Raw genomic sequence first — 21,874 nt, forward strand, 5'->3', positions numbered from 1 at the left:
ACAAACACCAATGGCAGGTGGTAAGAGCGAGAGACTCCTTGATGTGGAGTGGTGCCCCTCAAGCTATAAGCCTCTGGCAATAGGCTAGAGACCTGTTCCAGGAAAATATCTGCATGGGAACAGATGAAAATCTGTCATGTACACCAGTAGATGCAGAAACAAAAGCAGTTAGCAGATATTTTGGTTTTTGTTAAAGGAATAGGTATCAGAAAGGCTTGCAAGAGGCAAAGAACATCACAGTGATTTTCTGACTGTTCAATCAAAGAAAACTTGATGAATATTGGATGGGATTCTCTAGCCGTCCCTCAGCAGTTTCCTCAGCAACAGGAGGTGGTGACGGAATCCCCTGGCCCCAGCTGCTGTTAATGGGAATTTCATTGAAGCCACCCCCATGCCACTGGGAAACCCATTGCAGGGCATGTGCCGCCGGCAGAACCAGAGAATCCCGCCGGCATGATCCATCTCCCTTAACATTAACCATGGAGTTTCTGAAATCAGTCTCTATAGAAATGCTCCATCAGAGAAATGAGCCATTAATATCTAATACATTTTTGTCAATAGTGAGCACGAGCAACTGATCACAATACAACGTATTTTCAGTTTGTCAGAGGTATGACCATGTGCTGTTTTTAATAGAAAGAGGTCATATCACATTGGTTACTAAGCGTAAATGTGGGCGACCAATATAGGAAACCCAAATGTTCTCCACATCTCAGTCTGTAACATGTCCTCATTTTTAACCACAGGACCCAGTCTAGGAAATTAAATTGAAGTCGAAATCCCTGTCCACACTTTATTAGAAACCCTTTAATTGCCGGGTAGTTTATTATTGTTTAATTTGATTGTGCAGGTTGTGGATGTGAATGAATTTACTTGCTTCTTTAAAATGTAGAGAAACCAAGGCCTCCAAATTCAGGATGTGGAGATGCCGACGTTGGACTGAGGTAAAACACAAAGAAATCCAAATTCAGCCCAGAGATCTCAAAGCCCTGGCTGAATGGCATCTCAGCACATCTGATGTGGCCCACATACTGTGTCATGCCTAGGACGGTGCTAAAGTGGGCCTGTCATTCACGAGCTGGAAGGATATACAGAGTCGCAGGCTGTAATGATAAATGGTGTTGAATGCTAATTTAGCACCCGACCGGCCATGCTAATCAAGCAGGGTCTCTTCGGACCCTCTCAGCAGCACAGTGGCACTGTTGTCAGTACTGTTGCCTCACAGTGTCAGAGACCTGAGTTCAATTCCGGCTTGAGTCACTGTCTGTGTGGAGCTTGCACGCTGTCCCTGTGTCTGTGTGTGTTTTCTCCGGGTACTCTGGTTTCCTCTCACAGTCTGAAAGACGTGCTGGTTAGGTTCATTGACCATGCTAAATTCTCCCTCAGTGTACCTGAAGAGGCGCTGGAGCATGGGACTAGGGAATTTTCACAGTAACTTCATTGCAGTGTTAATGTAAGCATACTTGTGACACTAATAAATAAAATTTTAAACTAAACAATTTAATATGAGTTAAAAATTGTCCCTGATTTGCAAAATGCCATCAGTTAAAATCGGGGCCAATGACTCAGCTATTTCTTCCAGCGTGAGATAAACAACCCCTGATGTCCAACACTAGAAAGCACAGACTGCAACAGATAGAGAATTTACTGATTGATGCATTTGTTTGGTAAATGCCATTTAAAAATAAGGATGCTCCAAAGTGCTTTGCAGTCAATGAAGTAATTCTGAAGTATCATCTCTGTTGCAATGTGGTTAAATACAGCAGCCAAAAACAGCAAGGCCCCACAAATGACAAGATAAGTGGCCAAAGTTTGGTTTAGCTGGTGTTGGTTGAGGGATCTGTATTGGTCAGGACAGTAGCTGGAGAAAGTTTCGAAGTTTCAAAGAGCACAGACACAATAAATGGAGAAAATTAAGAAAACTAATAAGTTTGAGGTAGAGGAAATAGTTGGCAGAGGAACCTGAAAGAAAATTTAATGAGCGTTTTCCCTGCATCCTGCTCAGCAACCTGATCCACGAAAATAAATATTTTTTTTTATTCGTTCATGGGACATGGGTATTGCTAGCAGGCCAGCATTTGTTGCCCATTCCTGGTTGCCCGAGGGTAGTTAAGAGTCAACCACATTGCTGTGGCTCTGGAATCCCATGTAAGCCAGATCAGGTAAGGATGGCAAATTTCCTTCCTTGAAGGACATTAGTGAACCAGATGGGTTTTTCTGACAATTGACAATGGTTTCATGATCATCAGTAGATTCTTAATTCCAGATATTTTTTATTGAATTCAAATTCCATCATCTGTCATGACAGATTCAAACACAGGTCCCCAGAACATTAGCTGAGTTTTTGGATTAATAGTCTAGGCTATTGCCTCGCCCTAATACACACATGAATATTTGCATCAGTAAAAATATTATAAGTTATAATGCATATTTGATAATGAGCTGCTAATAATTGGTTGCAAAAAAAAACAGGGCCTTGCGTCGGCATCATTTACATTACAATTGTGCTCCAAGCTTCCTGTGAGAGAGGTTAACATTTCTGACCCTAACCAGCAGCTCCCCAAGTCCCCTGACGGCGGTAGTTTTCTTTTCTACTGTTTGCTGCTTATTGTTCTGTGGAAGTCATTTGTTTTCAAGTTTCTCACTTGCTCTTCCTGCTGTTTTCTTGGGGGTTTGGATGAGGTGGAAAGGAAGTGTGTTTGCGTGGTAACGGTTTGTAAAAAAATAAATGACCACAAAAAAATGTTCAAGGTCAATAAAGCTTGAATGGGTTAGGAGAGAGCTGGCTTTAAGCACAAATAGAGTCCCTTCAATGTGTAATTGACATGTAGCTAACTTTAATTTCTCATAAATCTTCAAAAGGAAGTTCTATCAACTAGCTCAGGAGAATAAAAACAACTGGAATATTTTAGAAGAGAGTTTCTTGTAAGCTAGTAGCACTGACGTGGTGTCTTAGAATAAACCAATTTGAACTGAAGACCAGTCTGGACTGATTCTTCCACCACAGTCACTTTTTGTGAGAATCACCAATTAACTTTCAATTGAGAAGAAAATGGCAGTGGGCTTCTGAGAATTCAGCAGGAGTGTATAGCATGCTGATGCTCAGGATGGCAAGTGCTACTAAGAATTCCTGGAGTGTAGATATCTATTTCCTTCTTAAATATATTCAGTGATTTGGCTTCTACAACCTTCTATGCTGGAGAATTTCTCAGGTCCAACACTTCTGAATGAAGAAATTTCTCATCATCTCAGTCCTAAATGGCCGATCCCATATGCTGAGACAGTGACCCCTTCTATGGACTCCCAGCCAGAAGAATCAACATCCCTGCATCCAACCTGTCTAGCCCTGTCAGACTGTAATCGGTTTCAATGAGACACCCACCTCATTTATCAGGCTTCCAGTGAATACAGGCCCAGTTGACCCAATCCCTCCTCACACGGCAAAACTATCATCCCAGGAATACTTTGCGTTTCGGAGACGTACATGATCAAAATTGCACATGAATGGAGCTTGTAGTTGATTTATGTGGGCTGCTGCCTCTGGGAACTACAGGCTATTTGGAACTACAGCCCTCCGAACCTCCCCTGCAGAAATAGTAGTGGCTCAGTTTGCGGGGGGAGGAGGGGAGCAAGTGAGACTCCTGTATTTGAACCTAGTTTGGCATTTTCATGCAGGTGGAGAGCCCTTCCACCAGGGCCAAACTGCAGGCCTCAATCTTGAGTCCAGAAGGCTGTCCAATGCCTAATTAAAAGATGAGGCATTAATCCTACAGCTTGCTTTGGGCTCCAGTAGAGCGCTGTCGCAGGCCAAGGACAGAAATATAAAGAGCAATAGATGGTAAATTGAAGTGGCCAGCCACTGGAAGGTCGGTGTCATGCTTGCAGACTGAGCAGAAATGTTCTGCCAAGCAGTCACCCCGACCCCAGTTTCTGAACTCTTGGTTTGGCTAGGCACTTTACAGCTATCTGGACCCAACACCAAATTCAACAATTTCAGACTATTGACTCTGTGCTGTATTTTGATTTTTTTTTGCAGAGTGTCAGTCTGCACTTTGTTTTTGCTTTCAAACTTCATTTTGCTATGAACACTTACACTGAATCGACACTTTGTTTCTTTATTACTTAGTTTCATTGCCATTTCGTTTGCCTTTTATTTCATAACATCCTGGTATTTAATCTCCCCCGCCTCTAACCCATCCTGATTTAACCTTTTATTCCACCTTCCTCATATCCCACTGGCATAAAGCCCATCAGGACATATTTTTAAAAAGTTTATTAGCGTCACAAGCAAACTTACACTAACACTGCAATGAAGTTACTGTGAAAATCCTCTGGTCACCACACTCTAGCTTCTGTTCAGATACAACTGAGGGAGAATTTAGCATGGCCAAAGCATCTAACCAACACATCTTTCGGACTGTGGGAGGAAACCGGAGCACCCGGAGGGAGCCCACGCAGACATTGGGGAAAAAGTGCAGACTTCACACAGACAGTGACCCAAACCGGGAATCGAACCCAGGCCTCTGGCGCTGTGAGGCAGCAGTGCGAACCACTGTGCTACCGTGTTGCCTGTGACACTAATAAATTTTTAAAATGGGAGTGTTTTCCTCACCTTGCAAACCCCTCCACACACTCATTTTAAAATAGTCATTCTTCACATTTAGTGCTATTGTAAAATAAAATATGATATGCAAATATGTACAGTTTTTAACAATATTGCTCATTTTATCCATGAAAGGCCACAGCAATGGCAGTGAACAATTCCACATGTGGCATACCACATGGTTAATCGAAACACCTCAATCTCACCATAATGGGAAATGGACAGTTGGACAGCAAGAAGTCCCTGAGGTTTTAAAACAAGCCCAAGTGAAACATCAAACTCAGTATTGCTTAAGGAACGTAGAATCAACAATATGCAATACCAGCAAGGGTGGAAAGAGCGGAAGTCAAGGGAAGCAAAGAGGTTGTGGGTTTTAAGATCAGTCATATGTGGTTGGTTTGAAGGGGGTAATCACTTGCACAATTTTCAGCTCCTGAATAATCTAAAAGAGGTTACAATGAAGCTACACTCAACACCATAGCTAATTTGCTTTTTACCAATGGATTGTGAGTGTCAGAGACTACTCATTCTTCACATTGCCAACCCTCCAGGATTGGCTTGGAGTCTTTTACTCATTCATGGGACATGGGTGTCACTCACTGGTCAGCATTTATTACACACACACACACACACAAGTTTATTATTAGTCACAAGTAGGCTTATGTTAACATTGCAATGAAGCTATTGTGAAAATTCCATAGTTATCACACTCCAGCGCCTGTTCACTGAGGGAGAATTTAATGTGGCCAATTCACCTAACCTGCACATCTTTGGACTTTGGGAGGAAACCGAAGCATCCAGAGGAAACCCATGCAGACACAGGGAGATGGTGCAGACTCCACGCAGGCAGTGACCCAAGTCAGGAATTGAACCTGGGTCACTAACGCTGTGAGGCAGCAATGTTAATTATTGTGCCACCGTGCCACCCCAGTGCAATTTCAACTCATGCAAGTGTGCTTCATTTGCCATTTCCTGTGAGTGCAAATTGCAAAACATGTGATGTCATGAAGTTCAGGCAAGAAATGGATAGTATTCATTTGTTTGAGTCCACCGTACTAATGTCATTTGTTTGATCTCATTCCTGGCTTTCTCATCACTCAGCATTGATGAAAGTTTATAAAAATTCATGCAACTTTCAACAGTTCAGTCTTTGTTTGAAGACTTTTCCGACCATTCATGCCAGCGGGATTTTTCCATCCCGCTGCAGTGAATGCAGATTTGGCTGGTCACCAAATTCTCTGTCTTTGCTGAAGTGGGAGCATGGCATGAATGGGCGGTAAGATCACCCCCTCAGTTTTGCTTACTGGGATCAGTGAAGCATGGTCAGAAACTCAGAAGGTGCTATCCCTGTCTCATACTTAAACTGATATGAAGACAATTCTGCTGAAACCTGTCGGGCAGACTGATTAGAGTCTGGCTTTGTATCCAAATCCGAAAAATGAACTGATTAGGTGGATTGGCCATGCTAATTATCTCCCTCAGTGTACCCGAACAGGCGCCAGAGTGCGGCAACTAGAGGATTTTCGTAGTAACTTCATTGCAGTGTTAATGTAAGCCTACTTGTGACACTAATAAATAAACTTAAACTTTAAAGGAAATGAACTTTCCCACAGTCTTCTAGCAATATAGCAGGAAGATGGAAGGAAATAAAAAGGGGGAAAGCAGGTGAAATGGAGAGCTGGTGAATGGTTTGGCATTTATAGTTTGCTCCTGGGGACTCTTTCGACACACTGGCACCTTGGTAAAGGCTGATGCACTTGTTGATCCTCACCTTCAGTGCTCAGAGGAAAATGAACAGCAGCACAATCCCACATTTCCAGAGAAATTAGATGTTGCCATGTATGCTCCATGTCATCACAGCCATGTGCAACTCCTGCAAAGGCAGCCTTTTATAGATGAACTGAACCAGCACTGAGTTCACGGGGTCATGGTGCGTGTAAATTGGCTGACACATTTCCTCACAGAGGGACTGTGACCATACTTCCAAAGCCATCTTAAATACATGATGGTGTACTGTCTCAAAGCAACTTTTTCACATTCAGAAGTTAGGAATCGGAGTAGGCCATTCAGCCCCTCAAACCTGTTCAGTGCACAGTTTTGATCAATGTGTCAGAGATGCCTTTGTAACTGATGTATTCCCATTAAATAAGGGCAGTATGGTGGTTAGCACTGCTGCCTCACAGCGCCAGGGTCCCACATTCAATTCTGGCCATGGGTAAAATCTATGTTTGCACTTTCTCTCCTTGTCTGTGTGGGTTACTTCCAGATGTCCTGGTTTCCTCCAACAGTCCAAAGATGTGTAGGTTAGATTGATTGGCCATGCTAAATTGACCCTAGTGATAGGGGATTAGCAGGATAAATACGTGGGGTTAAAGGATTAGGGGCTGGAAGGGACTGTAGTCGGTACAGACAGGATGGGATTGTGAATGATACAGACTCGTCGAGCCAAATGGCCTCCTTCTGAACTGCAGGGATTCGATGAAGAATAAACTGGATTGCCTCCTTAGAAATCATGGTACTAAACCCACTATGAATCAACACTGTTTAACAGGAGGAATAAATAATGTAGCTTACTTGGCATAAATTTTATGTTGGAACAGAGCAATGTGTGTAGATGAATGATACGGTAAAACTTTTGGCTGATTGCCCATACTGTTTAAAGCTCCCTTGTTTGATGTCTCTAGGGGGAGTTTTCCCATGCTGCCTGCCACAGCAATTGTAGAGGGTGACCATGCAAAGTTCTGTTGACCTCGAGTGGGAATTTCTGGTTTTTGGGGCGAGCATGGCTGGAAAGTCCCACCTCTGTCTCCCTGCCATCTCTGCCCTTTGCATGGACAATTAGGGATGGGCAATAATTGTTGGCCTAGTCAGCGAAGTCCTCATCCCTTGAATGAATGAAAAAAACTCCTTTTGAGCCAAATTATCTATCACTCCTTCTAATTGTTCTCTTATTGGCTGAGTGTCTTTGTCCTTCTCTCTACTTAAGAAGTAGCTTGCTTTCTTTATCTTTGATGTGTTTTATAAAGATAAGTTGCAGTTGACATTTGTTAATATCCTTGTCCAGGGTTCAGATAGCATATGAAATATAGCAGGAAGAACCCTGGTGATAAAGGTCAGTGATAATCTGAAGGAAATTCTCCCTTTCTTTTACACTGAGAAACTCGGTGAAGAACAGAACCTAGGCTGAAAATAACGGTTTGGAAGGCAAATGACATCGTGCCTTAAGCTTGCTTTCTGAAAGTCAGAGTTTGTAAAAGGAATATTTTTAGTCTCTGAGGAAGAAAAAATAGGAGACTCTAAGTTCAGCCTTGATTTCCACACACATTTCTTGTAAGTGTTTACAAAACATATCACAGGAGTATCGCTTTGTGAAATAACCTTGTGCAACACACATCTTTGGCTAGGAAAGCAGAACACTTTGAAGAGCAGTCAGTCATTTCCACATCGCTAGTGCAGTCACCACCAGTTAAATCGGGCAATCGTTGAAAACGGGTAATTAGCTTGAACCAATTTCCATTATTGTCAGTCAGCTTGTTCATTGCAGAAAGAAACTGCAGTTTTCTGAGTAGTTTAAGTAAGTTGCACATCAGTAACCTGACCACACAATTCAAGTACAACTAATCCAGCCAGCTTTTTTACAATAGACAATTTTTTATCTTCTGATGTTTATCCACTATCACATCCGGCTTTTGTGTTAACAATACAGGGTGAACTCTCCCATGCCTCTGCTGGTGGGTTCAGTAGTGGCCAGGGTGGGGCAGCACGGTAGGACACTGGTTAGCAATGCTGCCTCACAGCATCAAAGACCTGGGTTTGATTCCTGGCTTGGGTCACTGTCTGTGTGAAGTTTGCACATTCTTCCCATGTCTGTGTGGGTTTCCTCCGGGTGTTCCAATTTGCTCCTGTAGTCCAAAGATGTGGGTGTTAGGTTGATTGGTCATGCTAAATTGACCCTAGTTTCAGGGGGATTAGCAGAGTAAATATTTGTGGTTACCGGGATAGGGTGGGATTGCTGTCAGTGCAGACTCGATGGGCTGAATATACTGTAGGGATTCTATGATTCTATGAACTCAGCGGGAGGCTCAATGATTTGTTTACGCGGTGTGAATTTCCCGTGGGATCTTCCACTGGTGCTCTCCATGGCGGATTGGGAAACCCACTGGAGTCTACTGATGGGATTCAGATGAAGGCCTGACCACCTAAACCCAATTCTCCAAGGCGTCAGCAGGAAAACACAGCGGTGCTACTCATGTCCAGAACAACAAGGCATTCTGATATCGGGACTCATCTGAAAGATTCCTGGGGCTGCCTCCGGAGTTCAGGATGGAGGCTGCCAGCAATCTTGTGACCTGGAACACCATAGCAGTGGGTGAGGGAAGTATCTACAGGTTTGTTATCCTGGAGATGGTCTATACTCAGGCCACATGATGTTCCTGGAGATCCATTTTCATTTGCAAGAGGTGCATCTTCTTTTGTCAATAAATGTCAATGTTGCCACAGTCCCAGAGGACCAAATGCTGCTCTTACCTTTGAGAGCTGACTGGATGGTGATTTTAATCTGTTGGTCACCACACCTCAGGCAAGGGGCAAGATTGAGAAGGCGGGGCCTTTATGCAGTTGGCCAGACGGCTGGTTCACTTTCTTCAATAGTGGCTCAGTCATGTTGGGCACCATTTCAATTTGGTACCCAGATGCCATGGCATAGTAAGCACCAGGAGGTCTGCCCCACTGGTTCATGTAAAATGTCCAATGGAATATCGTGTGTGAATCACATTAGACTATATCTGAGAGTAATGTGCACTTCATCCATCGTGAATGAGGGGATGATGCTTTTTAAAGTAATATAAAGCTCATCTTGCATTTGTAAAGGAACAGCACTAGTGGTATGCTGATTGGAAAATTTCACCAACTATGTATCCATTTCATCTCGTTCTCTTTCTCTGTAAATTGTCAGTTGCTGAGATATAGCAGGAAAATCTCACTCCCACCAGAACCTCAATCCTTCCATGAATAATGTCACAAAACAGCGGTGGGATTTTCCATACAACCCACTGCGTATTTTGCAAAGATGGCAGGAACTTCTGGTGACATCTCCCAGTGGGGATGCACTATTGGCAGGACCAGAAGATCATGCTGGCACGAACAGACAGAATGTTCCAATAGGTTTTTTAACAGGTGTATCTCACCCTGAAGAAGGACATAACACGACATTATTTTGGGCAGGGTGTCTTTCTTAATCAAAAATAAAACTTGGAGAGTATGGTTAACAGAATGGAATAATATTTCTGGCATTTTCTGTATGAATTGCAGCCTTTGTATTTGGAATAATAGACTTTCTGCCTTCCAAAATCTAAGGTCTGACCATTGATCACTCATTGAACAATTTGAAGTTTATCAACAAAATGATTTTGATGCATTTAACCAGAATTTATTTATTAGTGTCACAAGTAGGCTTACATTAACACTGCAATGTACTGTGAAAATCCTCTTATCGCCATACTCCAGTTCGAGTATACTGAGGAGCAAATTTAGTCTGACCAATGCACCTAACCATCACTGAGGGAGGAAACCACAGCACCTGGAGGAAACCCACGCAGACATGGGAAGAACGTGCAGAATCCCCACAGACAATGACCCAAGTTGGGAATCGAACCTGGGTCCCTGGTGCTGTGAGGTAGCAGTGCTAACAACTGTGCCACTGTGTCACCTGTTGCATTACAGAGTTGCCTCACTAACTGTAATCGAAGCTAGTTACCTGTGGCTTAATAGATTATTCATGATTATAATAGAGTAGAGATTTCAATAGTTTCTGTTCAAGAAGTGATTGTAAACAATTTGGAGAAGAGCAATGAAGATGATTCTATGAGGAGAGAATTCCAGTTTTTATCAGGATTCTCCATACCCCTGCCAATGGGTTCAATGGTGACCATGGGAGGAAAAAATGGTGGGAGGCCCAGAAGTCTGTTTTACGCAGACATTTACTCGGGTCTTCCACAGGTACCCATCATGATGGGTTGGAAAACCCCACAGAGGCTGGTGTAAACCTCAGCTGCGTACTGCAGATAAAGGCCCAACCTTCCAACACCAGATTCTCACCCATGTTAATGAGAAACACTCTGGCATGAAACATTTTGGTGGCATAGTGGCACAGTGGGTAGTTCTATTGCCTCACAGTGCCAGGGACCTGGGTTCAATTCTAGGTTGACTGTGTAGAGTTTGTACATTCTCCCCATGTCTGCATGGGTTTCCTCCAGGTGCTCTGGTTTCGTCTCACACTTCAGACACGTACGGGTTAGGTTGATTGGCCACGCTAAATTGCCCCTTAGGGTCAGGGGGATTACCAGGGTGAATCGTATGGTCACAGGGTTAGGGCCTGGGTGAGATTACTTTTGGTGAGGCTTGATAGGCTGAATGGCCTCGTTCTGCATTGTAGGGAATCTAATCTATGAATCAATTGGCAAACAGATGTCACCTGAGCAATGCCTGGGGTTGCCTCCGGGGTACTGAATAGAGGCTTTTCACAACCCTGGACCCTGGAACTCCAAGCACTAGGTGAGGGAGCATCTACAGATTAATCATCCAGATTAGATCTTCTGGAGAGAGTTCATCTTCTAGCCTCAGAGTGTTCCTGGAGATCCACCTTTGTTCTCAGGAAGTCCCTCTTCTATTCTCAGAGGGCCCTGAGAGATCTATCTCCATTTTCAGGAGCAGTACCTTCTTTCTTCAATAGAAGGTGGGATTTTCCTCTTCCCCCACAGCACATTTCATGCTTGGAGGTGAGATCTTCTCATCCTATTATTGTCAATGGGGTTTCCCCTTTCCATGCACTTCCTCCCAGTGCTGGGGAACGCATGGTGGGAGTTGCCATCGATGAACCAGAAGATCCTGCCGGAAAATTCCGACCAGTACGTTAGTGATGTTTTGCACCTTTTCAATAAGGCACCCAGGCATGATAGCAGAATAGGTGTCATCCAGACCTGCCCCGCACGGAATGCAACCAAAAACATACAGCTGCATAATTAATATGATTGGGGCTGGAAGATTTGGTGTGTTTTGCTGCAACACTCCACATCACTGCCTTCAACACGGGATTTAAGCCAGGATTCTCTGACCCTGTAAGCCACACCACCACTCCCAGTGAGAATGGATTGAATTTGGCGCTCTCCATTCACTGCAGCGAGACCAATGAATCCCAGCCTCGGCCGGGGTCAGAGGATTCTGGCCCTGATCTCAAAATGGGTGAATTTTGCCCAAAGGAAGAGGAACATTATCCCAGACTGGATTCCTCAGGCCTCCCAGCAGGGAGTTTTCCTGGCAGCGGGCGGCGATGCCCCGCCATTCACTACAGGTGGAATCTTTCAGGACCTGCTGCTGGGATTTTCCATTGCAGCCATCAATCATCACTGGCAAACCTGCGGCAAGGGGTGCGCTGCCAGCAGGACCAAAGAATCCACCACCAGTGAACAACCAGAGAATTTCAGCCCCAATCCTATTAATTGCTGGCAGGCATTAGATATACAGCCTTTTAACTGTCACCGCATTAACAGAACAAGTTGATAGTGGCTATTAACTTCAAGTAAAACTAAAGAGTAGCATCGTGTATTGAAATAACATCCTGAACAATGGCAGTTGAATCCCAACAGAACAGAAGGAGGCCATTCAACCCATTGAGTCTGCACCGACCGCAATCCCACCTCGGCCCTATTCCCATGCACTTACCTTACTAATCTCCCTGACACTACAGGGCAATTTAGCATGGCCAATCAACCTAACCCACACATCTTTGGACTGTGGGAGGAAACCGAAGCACCTGGAGGAAACCCACACGGACACGAGGAGAATGTGCAAACTCCACACAGACAGTGATCCGAGGCTGGAATCGAACCTGGGACTTTGACACTGTGAGGCAGCAGTGCCACCATGCCACTCAAATGTTAATGTTTTGTTGGTTAACTTCTTTAAGAACAGGATAAATATCTACTTGGTAACAGGAGTTATTTAATCGAATAATTCTGGACTGAAATGGAATATGGTGGATTTGATACTCCGGGAGTGTGGATTGGGTGGGAGTTGTTACCTTTGGAAGGAGGCCAGGCAGTGTTCAATTGTGAAGACATCAGACAGCATAAATAATCTGTAGTTTTGCTTGATTGCAATTGGGCAGTGAATATTCACGCTGAAGGATTTCTCAAAGATTAAATTATCATGCGGCAGTCACAAATCTGCTGTCCAGCCTTTACTCATTGCATGCTTTATGTATGTGAATGTTTTTAATTGGCACAGCATCAGGTTTTTTTTAACAGGGAGTCTATTCCATGTGCTGCAAAGGAAAATAAACTTAAAATCTCAAATGTCATTTTAAGTTTGTTTTTTCAACATAAATATGCTTTGAAAACTTTTCAAAAGCACCTCTACTTCATAAGTTGGATGTCATAAAACTCTCTGGGAGCATAAAGGCCAGGGCCCGTGATAAATAAGGAACTGAATGATCCATCAGCTTAGGTATGGAAGATCTGAGTTCGTCTGTGCATCGATAGCGTGATGTGACAAAATTGTTTCAGAATCAGGAATAACTAGCACTTAATTGTTCTCATACAAATATTGCACCGAATGTGTTAGAGCCACAGGCATCTGACTTTGATTATAGCTCAACTGGTAGTATTCTTGCCTCTGAATCAGACCCACTCCAGGATTTATAGTATCATGGAATTATAGGGGATGATCTTAGTCCTGAACCAGCATGAAAACAGGAGAGTTTCAGATCTGTCTCTTTGGCAAGGCCACAAGTCCAATCTTACGCCGCTCTGTTCCAAAAAAAATGCTAATTCTGTTTCCTGCCAGTAGAGGGAGGGGGCAGGAACTAAACTCACCGAAATGCCAGCAGCTGACAATAGCGGGTGCAATCATGCACATGCAGATCTCTCCATTCTGGGCAATCTTCACCACTTGCATATCACACATCTGCGATCACTGGTCTCCCTGGCCAATCAGCTCCACACACCTCTCCCCCACTCCCTGGTTGAATACCTCCTCGGTCCAGTTGATTTCCCCCCCCCCCCACTTCAGCCTGCCCCACCCTGGTTGATCACTGATTGCCGAGTCTGTAGCTTCCCCCCGCCCCCTTATCCTAGTTGCAGAACATGTACCATCCCCCTCCCCTAGATCCCAGTTATGAGTGCAAAGTTTATTCCCCTCAATCCCGGTTGCAAAGTGTACAGCTTCTCCCTCGTTCCCCTCTGCTTTGTCCCCATCCAGGCCACACCCCCTTGGCACTGCCTAGTGAACATCTGACCTCCCACCTAACCCCATTTCCCAGCATTTGGCCTTGAATGTGCCAAGCATGAAAATTTAAAGCGTGAAAAATCTTCAGCATGAAGAATTAAGACTGACACTCCAAGGCAGTACCGAGGAGCTGCTGCACTGTCAGACTGCTGCATTGCATCTTATGGGTCTGACATGAAAGAGAGGACACCTTTGCCATTTCAAGTCAACACAGAAGATTCTATGGCTCTATGTGAAAAAGACCAGCAGTTATCCCTGGCTTCCCGGCCAATTTCCTCCCTTAATCACAGTGGAATAAACAAATAATCTGGCCATTATTACATTGTTGTGTGTGGGAGCTTGCTGTGTGCAAAATGACTACCACAATGTGGGTGGCACAGCAGGTAGCACTGCTGCCTCACAGTGCCAGGGATTCAGGTTCAATTCCCAGCTTGTCTGTGTGGAGTTTGCACATTCTCCTCGTGTCTGCGTGAGTTTCCTCCAGGGATTCCAATTTCCTCTCACAATCCAAAAATGTGCGGGTTAGGTGGATTGACCATGCTAAATTACCCCTTAATGTCAGGGGACTAACTACGGTAAATGCATGGAGTTATAGGGATACGTCACAGGTGGGATTGTAGTCAGTGCGGACTCGATGGGCCAAATTCTGCACTGTAGGATTTTATGATTTCTAAATTACAACAATGATAACACTTCAAATGTACTAAATTAGCTGGAAAATACTTTGGATGTACAGTGGTCATGAAGGGTGCTATATAAATGCAAGTTCTTTTTTTATTACCTTGTAGTTATGTTGACACTGGGAGATGGGAAGCTGGATGATGTTGTAATATTGAATCACTGATGAATGGATTGTTCAGGACTGCATATTATCTGAGCCCCTTATGTCCTCACAATGTCTAAAATTACGAATAGTTTATATTTTCTTCTTTATGTTGGTTATGACTGCCACAGACTCTTCACCAAGAGCTTGGCTTAATAACCTTGATTCTGGACAGTTCTTGAAGGATCTAGCCTGAGTCTCCCTTTAGATTTCAACCTCTACTTTTGAGGGAGAACCTGCTCTTTGCTCAACATCTCAACCAATGGTCCAATCTAGAGTGGGGAAACACAAGTCCATCATAATCTATGTTTAGAATCCCTACAGTGCAGAAATAAACCATTTGGCCCATCGAGTCTGCGCTGACTCTCCGAGAGAGCATCCCACCCAGGGCCTCCATTCTAGCCTATTTCCGTCACCCCCATCATTTAGCGTGGCCAATCCACTGAAACTACAAATCCATCAAAACTTTGGAGTGTGGGAGAAAACCGGAGCACCCAGAGAAACCCATGAAGATAAATGTGCAAACTCCACACAGACATCCAAGGCCAAAATTGAACATGTCCCTGATGGTGTGAGGCAGCAGGACTAACCACTGTACCACCTTGCCGTCCCTGTAGTTTAATTACTTAGGAGCATGTATTTCCTCACACTGTATTCTCTTGTGGTTGTCACCCCAGTATGGCACTCTCGCATTCCACTTGTGCACATGAATGTAAAAGGTTCCAGTCTTACAAACTGATGTTACAAACAGCAGCAGAAAAATAGCTTAACCTCCATTTCAGTGTAAGTGCCCTCCAATCTAACTCTACAAGGAACAGACATACAAAACAATTTGATTCATAGCACTGCTCTGTTCTCCTTCACAGTGGGAGATCTTGCTGTTTTATTGTTAACAGGAACACTGATGGAGAGAACTGGCAACTTGACTGATCTTGGCCACAGTTAGCTGCTGAATTTGATAAATTTTGTTCCACAACAGATTTTCCATTCTGACCTCCTTATTGAAAACAAGGTGGGAATTAGGTGTAATGTTTCACACTGTTTTAGGGCTGAAAGAAATAAACAATAATGATTTCATTTAGTGGACTACTGATACCAAATGTGAGTGTAACATTTACAATAGAAAATTGTATTCTAGAGCACTGTTAACACAGTAAAACATCCCACAGAACTTCACAGCAGTGTTATAAAACAAATTTTGACACTGAATCAGATAATGAGAAATAGGCCTGGATTTTACGACCTTGCTTGAGCAAGGCTCGTAAAATCCTGCCCGAGACCAATGGAGAATCCGTTTTGCGACCCTTGGTAGTAAAATTCCAGCAATTAAGTTGAATGATCAGAAGTTGGTCAAAGAGGTAGATTTTAAATTTATTTATTGTTGTCACAAGTAGGCTTACATTAACACTGCAATGAAGTTACTGTAAAAATCCCCTAGGCATCCAGCGCCTGTTTGGGTGCAGTGAGGGAGAATTACGCATTGCCAATCCATCTAACCAACACGTCTTTCAGATTGTGGGAGGAAACCAGAGCACCCAGAGGAAACCCACACAGACATTGGGAGAATGTTCAGGCTCTGCACAGTAACCCAAGCTGGAATCGAACCCACTATGAGGCAGCAGTGCTGTCCTTGTCTTAAAACGTCTTGAAGGAGGAAAGTGAGTTGGAGACAGGAAGGTGTAGGGAAGGGATTCTGGAGCTTAGGGATCTTGGCACCTGAAGACACAGCTACCAATAGCGGCACAATTAAAATTGGGAGTTTTATAACAACATATGAATGTAAAACAGTTTTTTAATCTCTATAGTCATTCTGTCAATGTGCTCTAGATTCTGTGCCACTATAATGTGACTTTCACTGGTCACTTGCAATTCTCTTTTGCACCAACCCTGCTGCTGTTGGTCTGGGGAATCCATCAATTGCATTTAGAATATCCGAGAAGCACATTATTCGCTGAAGTTCTCCCTGTGTTAACAGCTCCCAACAGTTGTTGGGGCATGATGATATAATATGGCTTTACTGTCCTGGATTGTAAAAATGGCACTGCATTTTTGTGCTTAATATCGTTATCACATCAATCACACTCAATTATTTTGGTAGTTCTCTGTTGTAGGGTGATGGATGCCATTCAGTGTGTTATATGAAGCCCTGCATAGTCTTAAATAGTTTAACTGTTACATACTTATTAACCATAAGAATGGATGCATAGGTATACAGGAAGAGTTCAGGCAATGAGTTGTCTCCATGCTTGCTTGTGCACACAACTCTGTCCAACACTAGACTAACTCCTTGGTGTAAGTCATGTATTCCCTTATATCACTGTGTGGGCGTTACCCTACTCAATCCCACATTGACCTATGTTGACCCTTCTATTATTAACTCTTCCCTAATGAATTAGACCAATAAATAATGGTCTAATTCGTAGATGTCTAATAAATTCTTTGGCAAAATACTACAGTTTCTCGTAGAAAGTATGGCTTTGAAAGTGCTGCATTCTGAATGATCTCAACGATAACAAGCTGTTGCCTGAGATACTTTTAGTGATTGTTTTGCTATTGCTCAGTATTTAGTAATATATTTTTCCATGCATAATCAGATTTGTTAAATTAGCACCTATGTATATAATGCTATTTACTGCTGTAAAGTAAAATTTACAGAGACAGGAAATTAGAGAATGGACTCTCGTTTCCTTTGTATCATGTTGTGTAATCATTTTGTAGATTATTTACTGCTATTCTTGCCTGAGGGATATCTATTCCTGAATTAACAGTGATGGCTAACTTTTCCAATCGACCTTATCACATGTTTATGGCAGATGGAGACAGAGATTAAAAGTTTCTTCTTACATTTCTTTCTCCTGGTCTTTAGCCCCCATGCTGCACACCATTCTTCAGACTGGAGAAGGGGAAATAAAACAGTCATAGAAACAGAAAGTGCTGGAAATATTCAGCAGATCAGGCAACATCCGTGGAAAGAGAAAGAGAGCTAACCATTTCAGGTTGATGATCTTTATCAGGAAAACAGACCCTGTTCAATGTTTAGTGTAAAGTAAAGTTTACTTATTAGTTACAAGTAAGGCTTACATTAACATTGCAGTGAAGTTACTGTGAAATTCCCCGAGTCACCACACTTCAGTGGTTGTGTGGGTCAATGCATCTAACCAGCACATCTTTCAGAATGTGGGAGGAAACTGGACCACCTGAAGGAAGTCCATGCAGACACATGGAGAACGTGTAACCTCCGCACAGACAGGGACAAGCTGGGAATTGAACCCAGATCCCTGGCACTGTGAAGCAGCAATGTTAACCACTGTGCTACCGTAATGTCACCCTGCACCTGCAGTCCAAGAGGTCTAGGATCTAGACTGACTTCCTACATACTTCGCTCCTAGTGTATATGGCAATGTGGCACAGTGGTTAGCACTGCTGCCTTGCAGCACCAGGGATCCAGGTTCGATTACTGGTTTGGGTCATGCTCTGTGTGGAGTCTGCATGTTCTCCTCATGTCTGAATGGGTGCTCTGGTTTCCTCCCACAGCCTGAAAGGCATGCTGGTTAGGTGCGTTGGTCATCTAAATTCACCCTCAGTGCACCTGAACAGGTACCGGTGGTGATTAAGGGATTTTTTCAATAACGTCATTGCAGTGTTAATATAAGGCTATTTGTGACACTAATAACTAAACTTATATAGTGCAATAGAATAAAAGGATGCTAGTTCCTGTGATGCCAAACATAGCAAACTTTTGAACTCAACTGCACTATCTGAGAGAAGCAAAGAAGAATCAGTGAACAAGTTAATTGAGATTACAACCACTGAACTCCTGGAGCAGACATGGAGTCCATAGTGGGGAAGTAAGACAATTAGAAATGAAAAAATATTGCTGAAAAAATTGATTATTGATGGAACGTCTAGATTTACATTCAAGCAGACATAACCAAAAACACATACTGAAGTGTAGGAATTCTACAAATGTTAATTCAATATCATTACAATCAGCCAGCTCCATGAAAACTAAACTTAATACTGATAATTTAAAGTTCCATTGCAAAATTTGAGTTATAGGGTCATGGAGGTTTACAGCATGAAAAAGGCCCTTCGGCCCAACTTGTCCATGCCACCGTTTTTTTTTAAACTCCTAAACTAATCCCAATTGCCCGCATTTGGCCCATATCCCTCAATACCCATCGTTCCCATGTAACTGTCTAACTGCTTTTTAAAAGACAAAATTGTACCTGGCAGCTTGTTCCAGACACTCACCACCCTCTGTGTGAGAAAACTGCCCCCTGGACACTAATGTATCTCTCCCCTCTCACCTTAAACGTATGCCCTCTAGCTTTAGATTCCCCTCCCTTTGGAAAAAGATATTGGTTATCTAGCTGATCTGCGCCCCTCATTATTTTACAGATCTCTATAAGATCAGCCCTCAGCCTTCTACACTCTAGAGAAAAAAGTCCCAGTCTATCCAGCCTCTCCTTGTAACTCCAACCATCAAGTCCCAGTCGCATCCTAGTAAATCTTTTCTACATTTTTTCTAGTTTAATAATATCCGTTCTGTGATAGGGTGACCAGAACTGTACACAATAATCCAAGTGTGGTCTTACCAATGTCTTGTATAACTTCAACGAGATGTTCCAACTCTTGTATTCAACGTTCTGACCGATGAATCCAAGAATGCTGAATGCCTTCTTCACCACTCTGTCCATCTTTGACTCCACTTTCAAGGAGCTATGAATATGTACCCCTGGATCTCTTTGTTCTGTAACTCTCCCTAATGCCCTATCACTAACTGAGTGAGTCCTGCCCTGGTTCGATCTACCAAAATGCATCACCTTGCATTTATCTAAATTAAACTCCATCTGCCATTCATCAGCCCACTGACCCAATTGATCAAGAGTTGACCAATGATTGAAGTTAACTAATAAAAAAGCATAAGGTTTCCTTTGTGAATATTTACGTTAGTTCTAATTCTCCGAAAGGGCTTACAGAACTGTTTTAAATGCAGTCTTACTAAACTAAGCAAGAAAATGATAGTTTAACAGTTGAACTACCAATTGAAATTGTAAAGCAGACTGTGAGTTTGATCTGCAAACCTTTCTTTCCCACAGGAAGCATTATCAGTAGTCAGTGAAGACCAGTCCTTATTTGAGTGTGCCTACGGAACGCCACACCTAGCCAAAACAGAAATGACGGCTTCTTCGTCGGGTGACTATGGACAGACCTCAAAGATTAGTCCACGGGTTCCTCAGCAAGAGTGGTTGGCACAGCCACCAACCCGAGTGGCCATCAAGATGGAATACAACCCTAATCAGGTCAATGGATCCAGGTAATGATCTCGTGCAGGCAACTTGACTGAAGCTGCAACTTTGAACCATGCACCAGATAAGAAATTGCTAGAATTTCAGATATTGTAGAATGAGACACACACCTCACTCTTCAGCAATTGTATTTGAATCCAACTGTGACTGATGTGACAAAATCTTTCCTGACTGCTGAATTTAAATAAGTTTGGTCTTCTCTAGTGAGCATGGCCCACAATGCCAATTGATTTTAATTGTGCACTAAATTGCACAGTCTCACCTGGAGAAGGTTAAAGGAAGATTAGTGTGCAATACTGAAAGAAGTCACGTTGGAATTGGGATTGAGGGGTGAGGAATTCTGTTGGATTAAAAAGAGAATATTTTCAGGGCTGAGGTGATAGAGGAGTGAAACTGATTGGCTATCAAAGGCAGGATGTATTGAATAGTTTGCTCATTGCTGTGCAGTTCTGTGGCAGTATTGATTGGGAATGCTTAGCACTGATATTAGGCTCCTGAAGTGGAAACCATCCCATTCCTCATCACTAAAGTTCCCCATCTAGACAAGCAGCGAAAAGTAATAAGCATCTTGCATGGAATATTGTGTGAAAGTGTACATGTTGGAGGATGCGATGGTCTAGTGGTATTATCGCTAGACTATTAATCCAGAAACTCAGTTAATGTTCTGGGGACCTGGATTCAAATCCCACAGCAGCAGGTGATGGAATTTGAGTTAAATACAAAATATCTGGATTTAAGAATCTACTAATGACCATCAAACCATTGTCGATTATTGGAAGAACCCATCTGGTTCACTAATGTTCTTTTGAGAAGGAAATCTGCCGTCCTTACCTGGTCTGGCCTAGATGTGACTCCAGAGCCACAGAAATGTGGTTGACTCTCGATTGCTCTCCAAGGGCAACGAGGGATGGGCAATAAATGCTGGCCCAGCTAGCAATGTCCATATTGCACAAAGGAATAGAAAAAACATATTGCTACAAGATGATGAGACCTTTTTTTAAGAGACAGCGGATGTGATTAATAATCCAAACATTCCAACAATCCCTTATTTCACCAATGACAACCTACAATTCCCCAATTCTTTCCATATATGTTGTGCCAAATGGAGAGTTTATGACCCCAAAACCTCCGAAGCTTGATTCCACAACCTATCTGACTGTATCTCAAATGTGCAATGACTGGTTGCATCCATTCCTTTGAAACTGTTTTCTTCTGATTGGAATAATTTAATGTTTTCAAACAATACAGAGAAAAGTCAGGGAAAGTTTTTGCCTGATTGTATTTTCCTTGCTAATTAGTACAATCCTGATATTTGCAAACTTTGCTAATTCGCACTATCATCAAAGCACACGCATTCAATTTAATATTCCTGGGATTTGGAACCAAAAGGCAAATGTCGACTGTTTTCAAATTGTGAAGTTTTCAATTTGCAAACAAATATTAATGTTTCTCCAGAGGTGCATAATTGTTAATTGTCCATGGAGCAGTACTGTTAGCTGGACTAATCTGGGAAAGCAGTTTACAGCAGCCTAAAAATCGTATTCATAATTCTAAAATTACCTCAAATAATGTAACAATCAGTGATAGTGAGTGGGTGTGAGTAGGAATGGTGTCAGTGCTGGTGACTGGGTGTGAGCGGGAGGGTGATGCAGTGATTGTGAGTGGGTGTGAATGGAAGGATGATACAGTGATGGTGAATGGGTGTGAATGGGAGGATAATGCAGTGATAGTATGTGGGTGTAAGCAGGGGGGTAATGCAGTGATAGTGGTGGTGAGCAGGGCGATGATGCAGTAATAGTGAGTGGGGGGTGAGCAGGAGAATGATGCAGTGACAGTGAATGAAAGTGAGTGGGA

The 21,874-nt window shown here is 43.0% G+C and overlaps 1 protein-coding gene across 5 annotated transcripts in view; it reads left to right on the forward strand.

Moving 5' to 3' along the window:
• Positions 1-21,874, forward strand: part of erg (ETS transcription factor ERG) — a 256,496-nt gene that overhangs the window by 149,781 nt on the left and 84,841 nt on the right. For all 5 annotated transcript variants that reach the window (XM_080203717.1, XM_080203718.1, XM_080203719.1 and 2 more), the window contains one exon: positions 19,811-20,028. In XM_080203717.1, the coding sequence (XP_080059843.1) occupies positions 19,811-20,028 (218 nt within the window). The remainder of the gene's footprint in view (positions 1-19,810; positions 20,029-21,874) is intronic.

The sequence above is a fragment of the Carcharhinus amblyrhynchos genome, chromosome 15 (genome assembly GCF_965287045.1).
Source record: "Carcharhinus amblyrhynchos chromosome 15, sCarAmb.v2.hapA, whole genome shotgun sequence".
Lineage (NCBI taxonomy): Eukaryota > Metazoa > Chordata > Chondrichthyes > Carcharhiniformes > Carcharhinidae > Carcharhinus > Carcharhinus amblyrhynchos.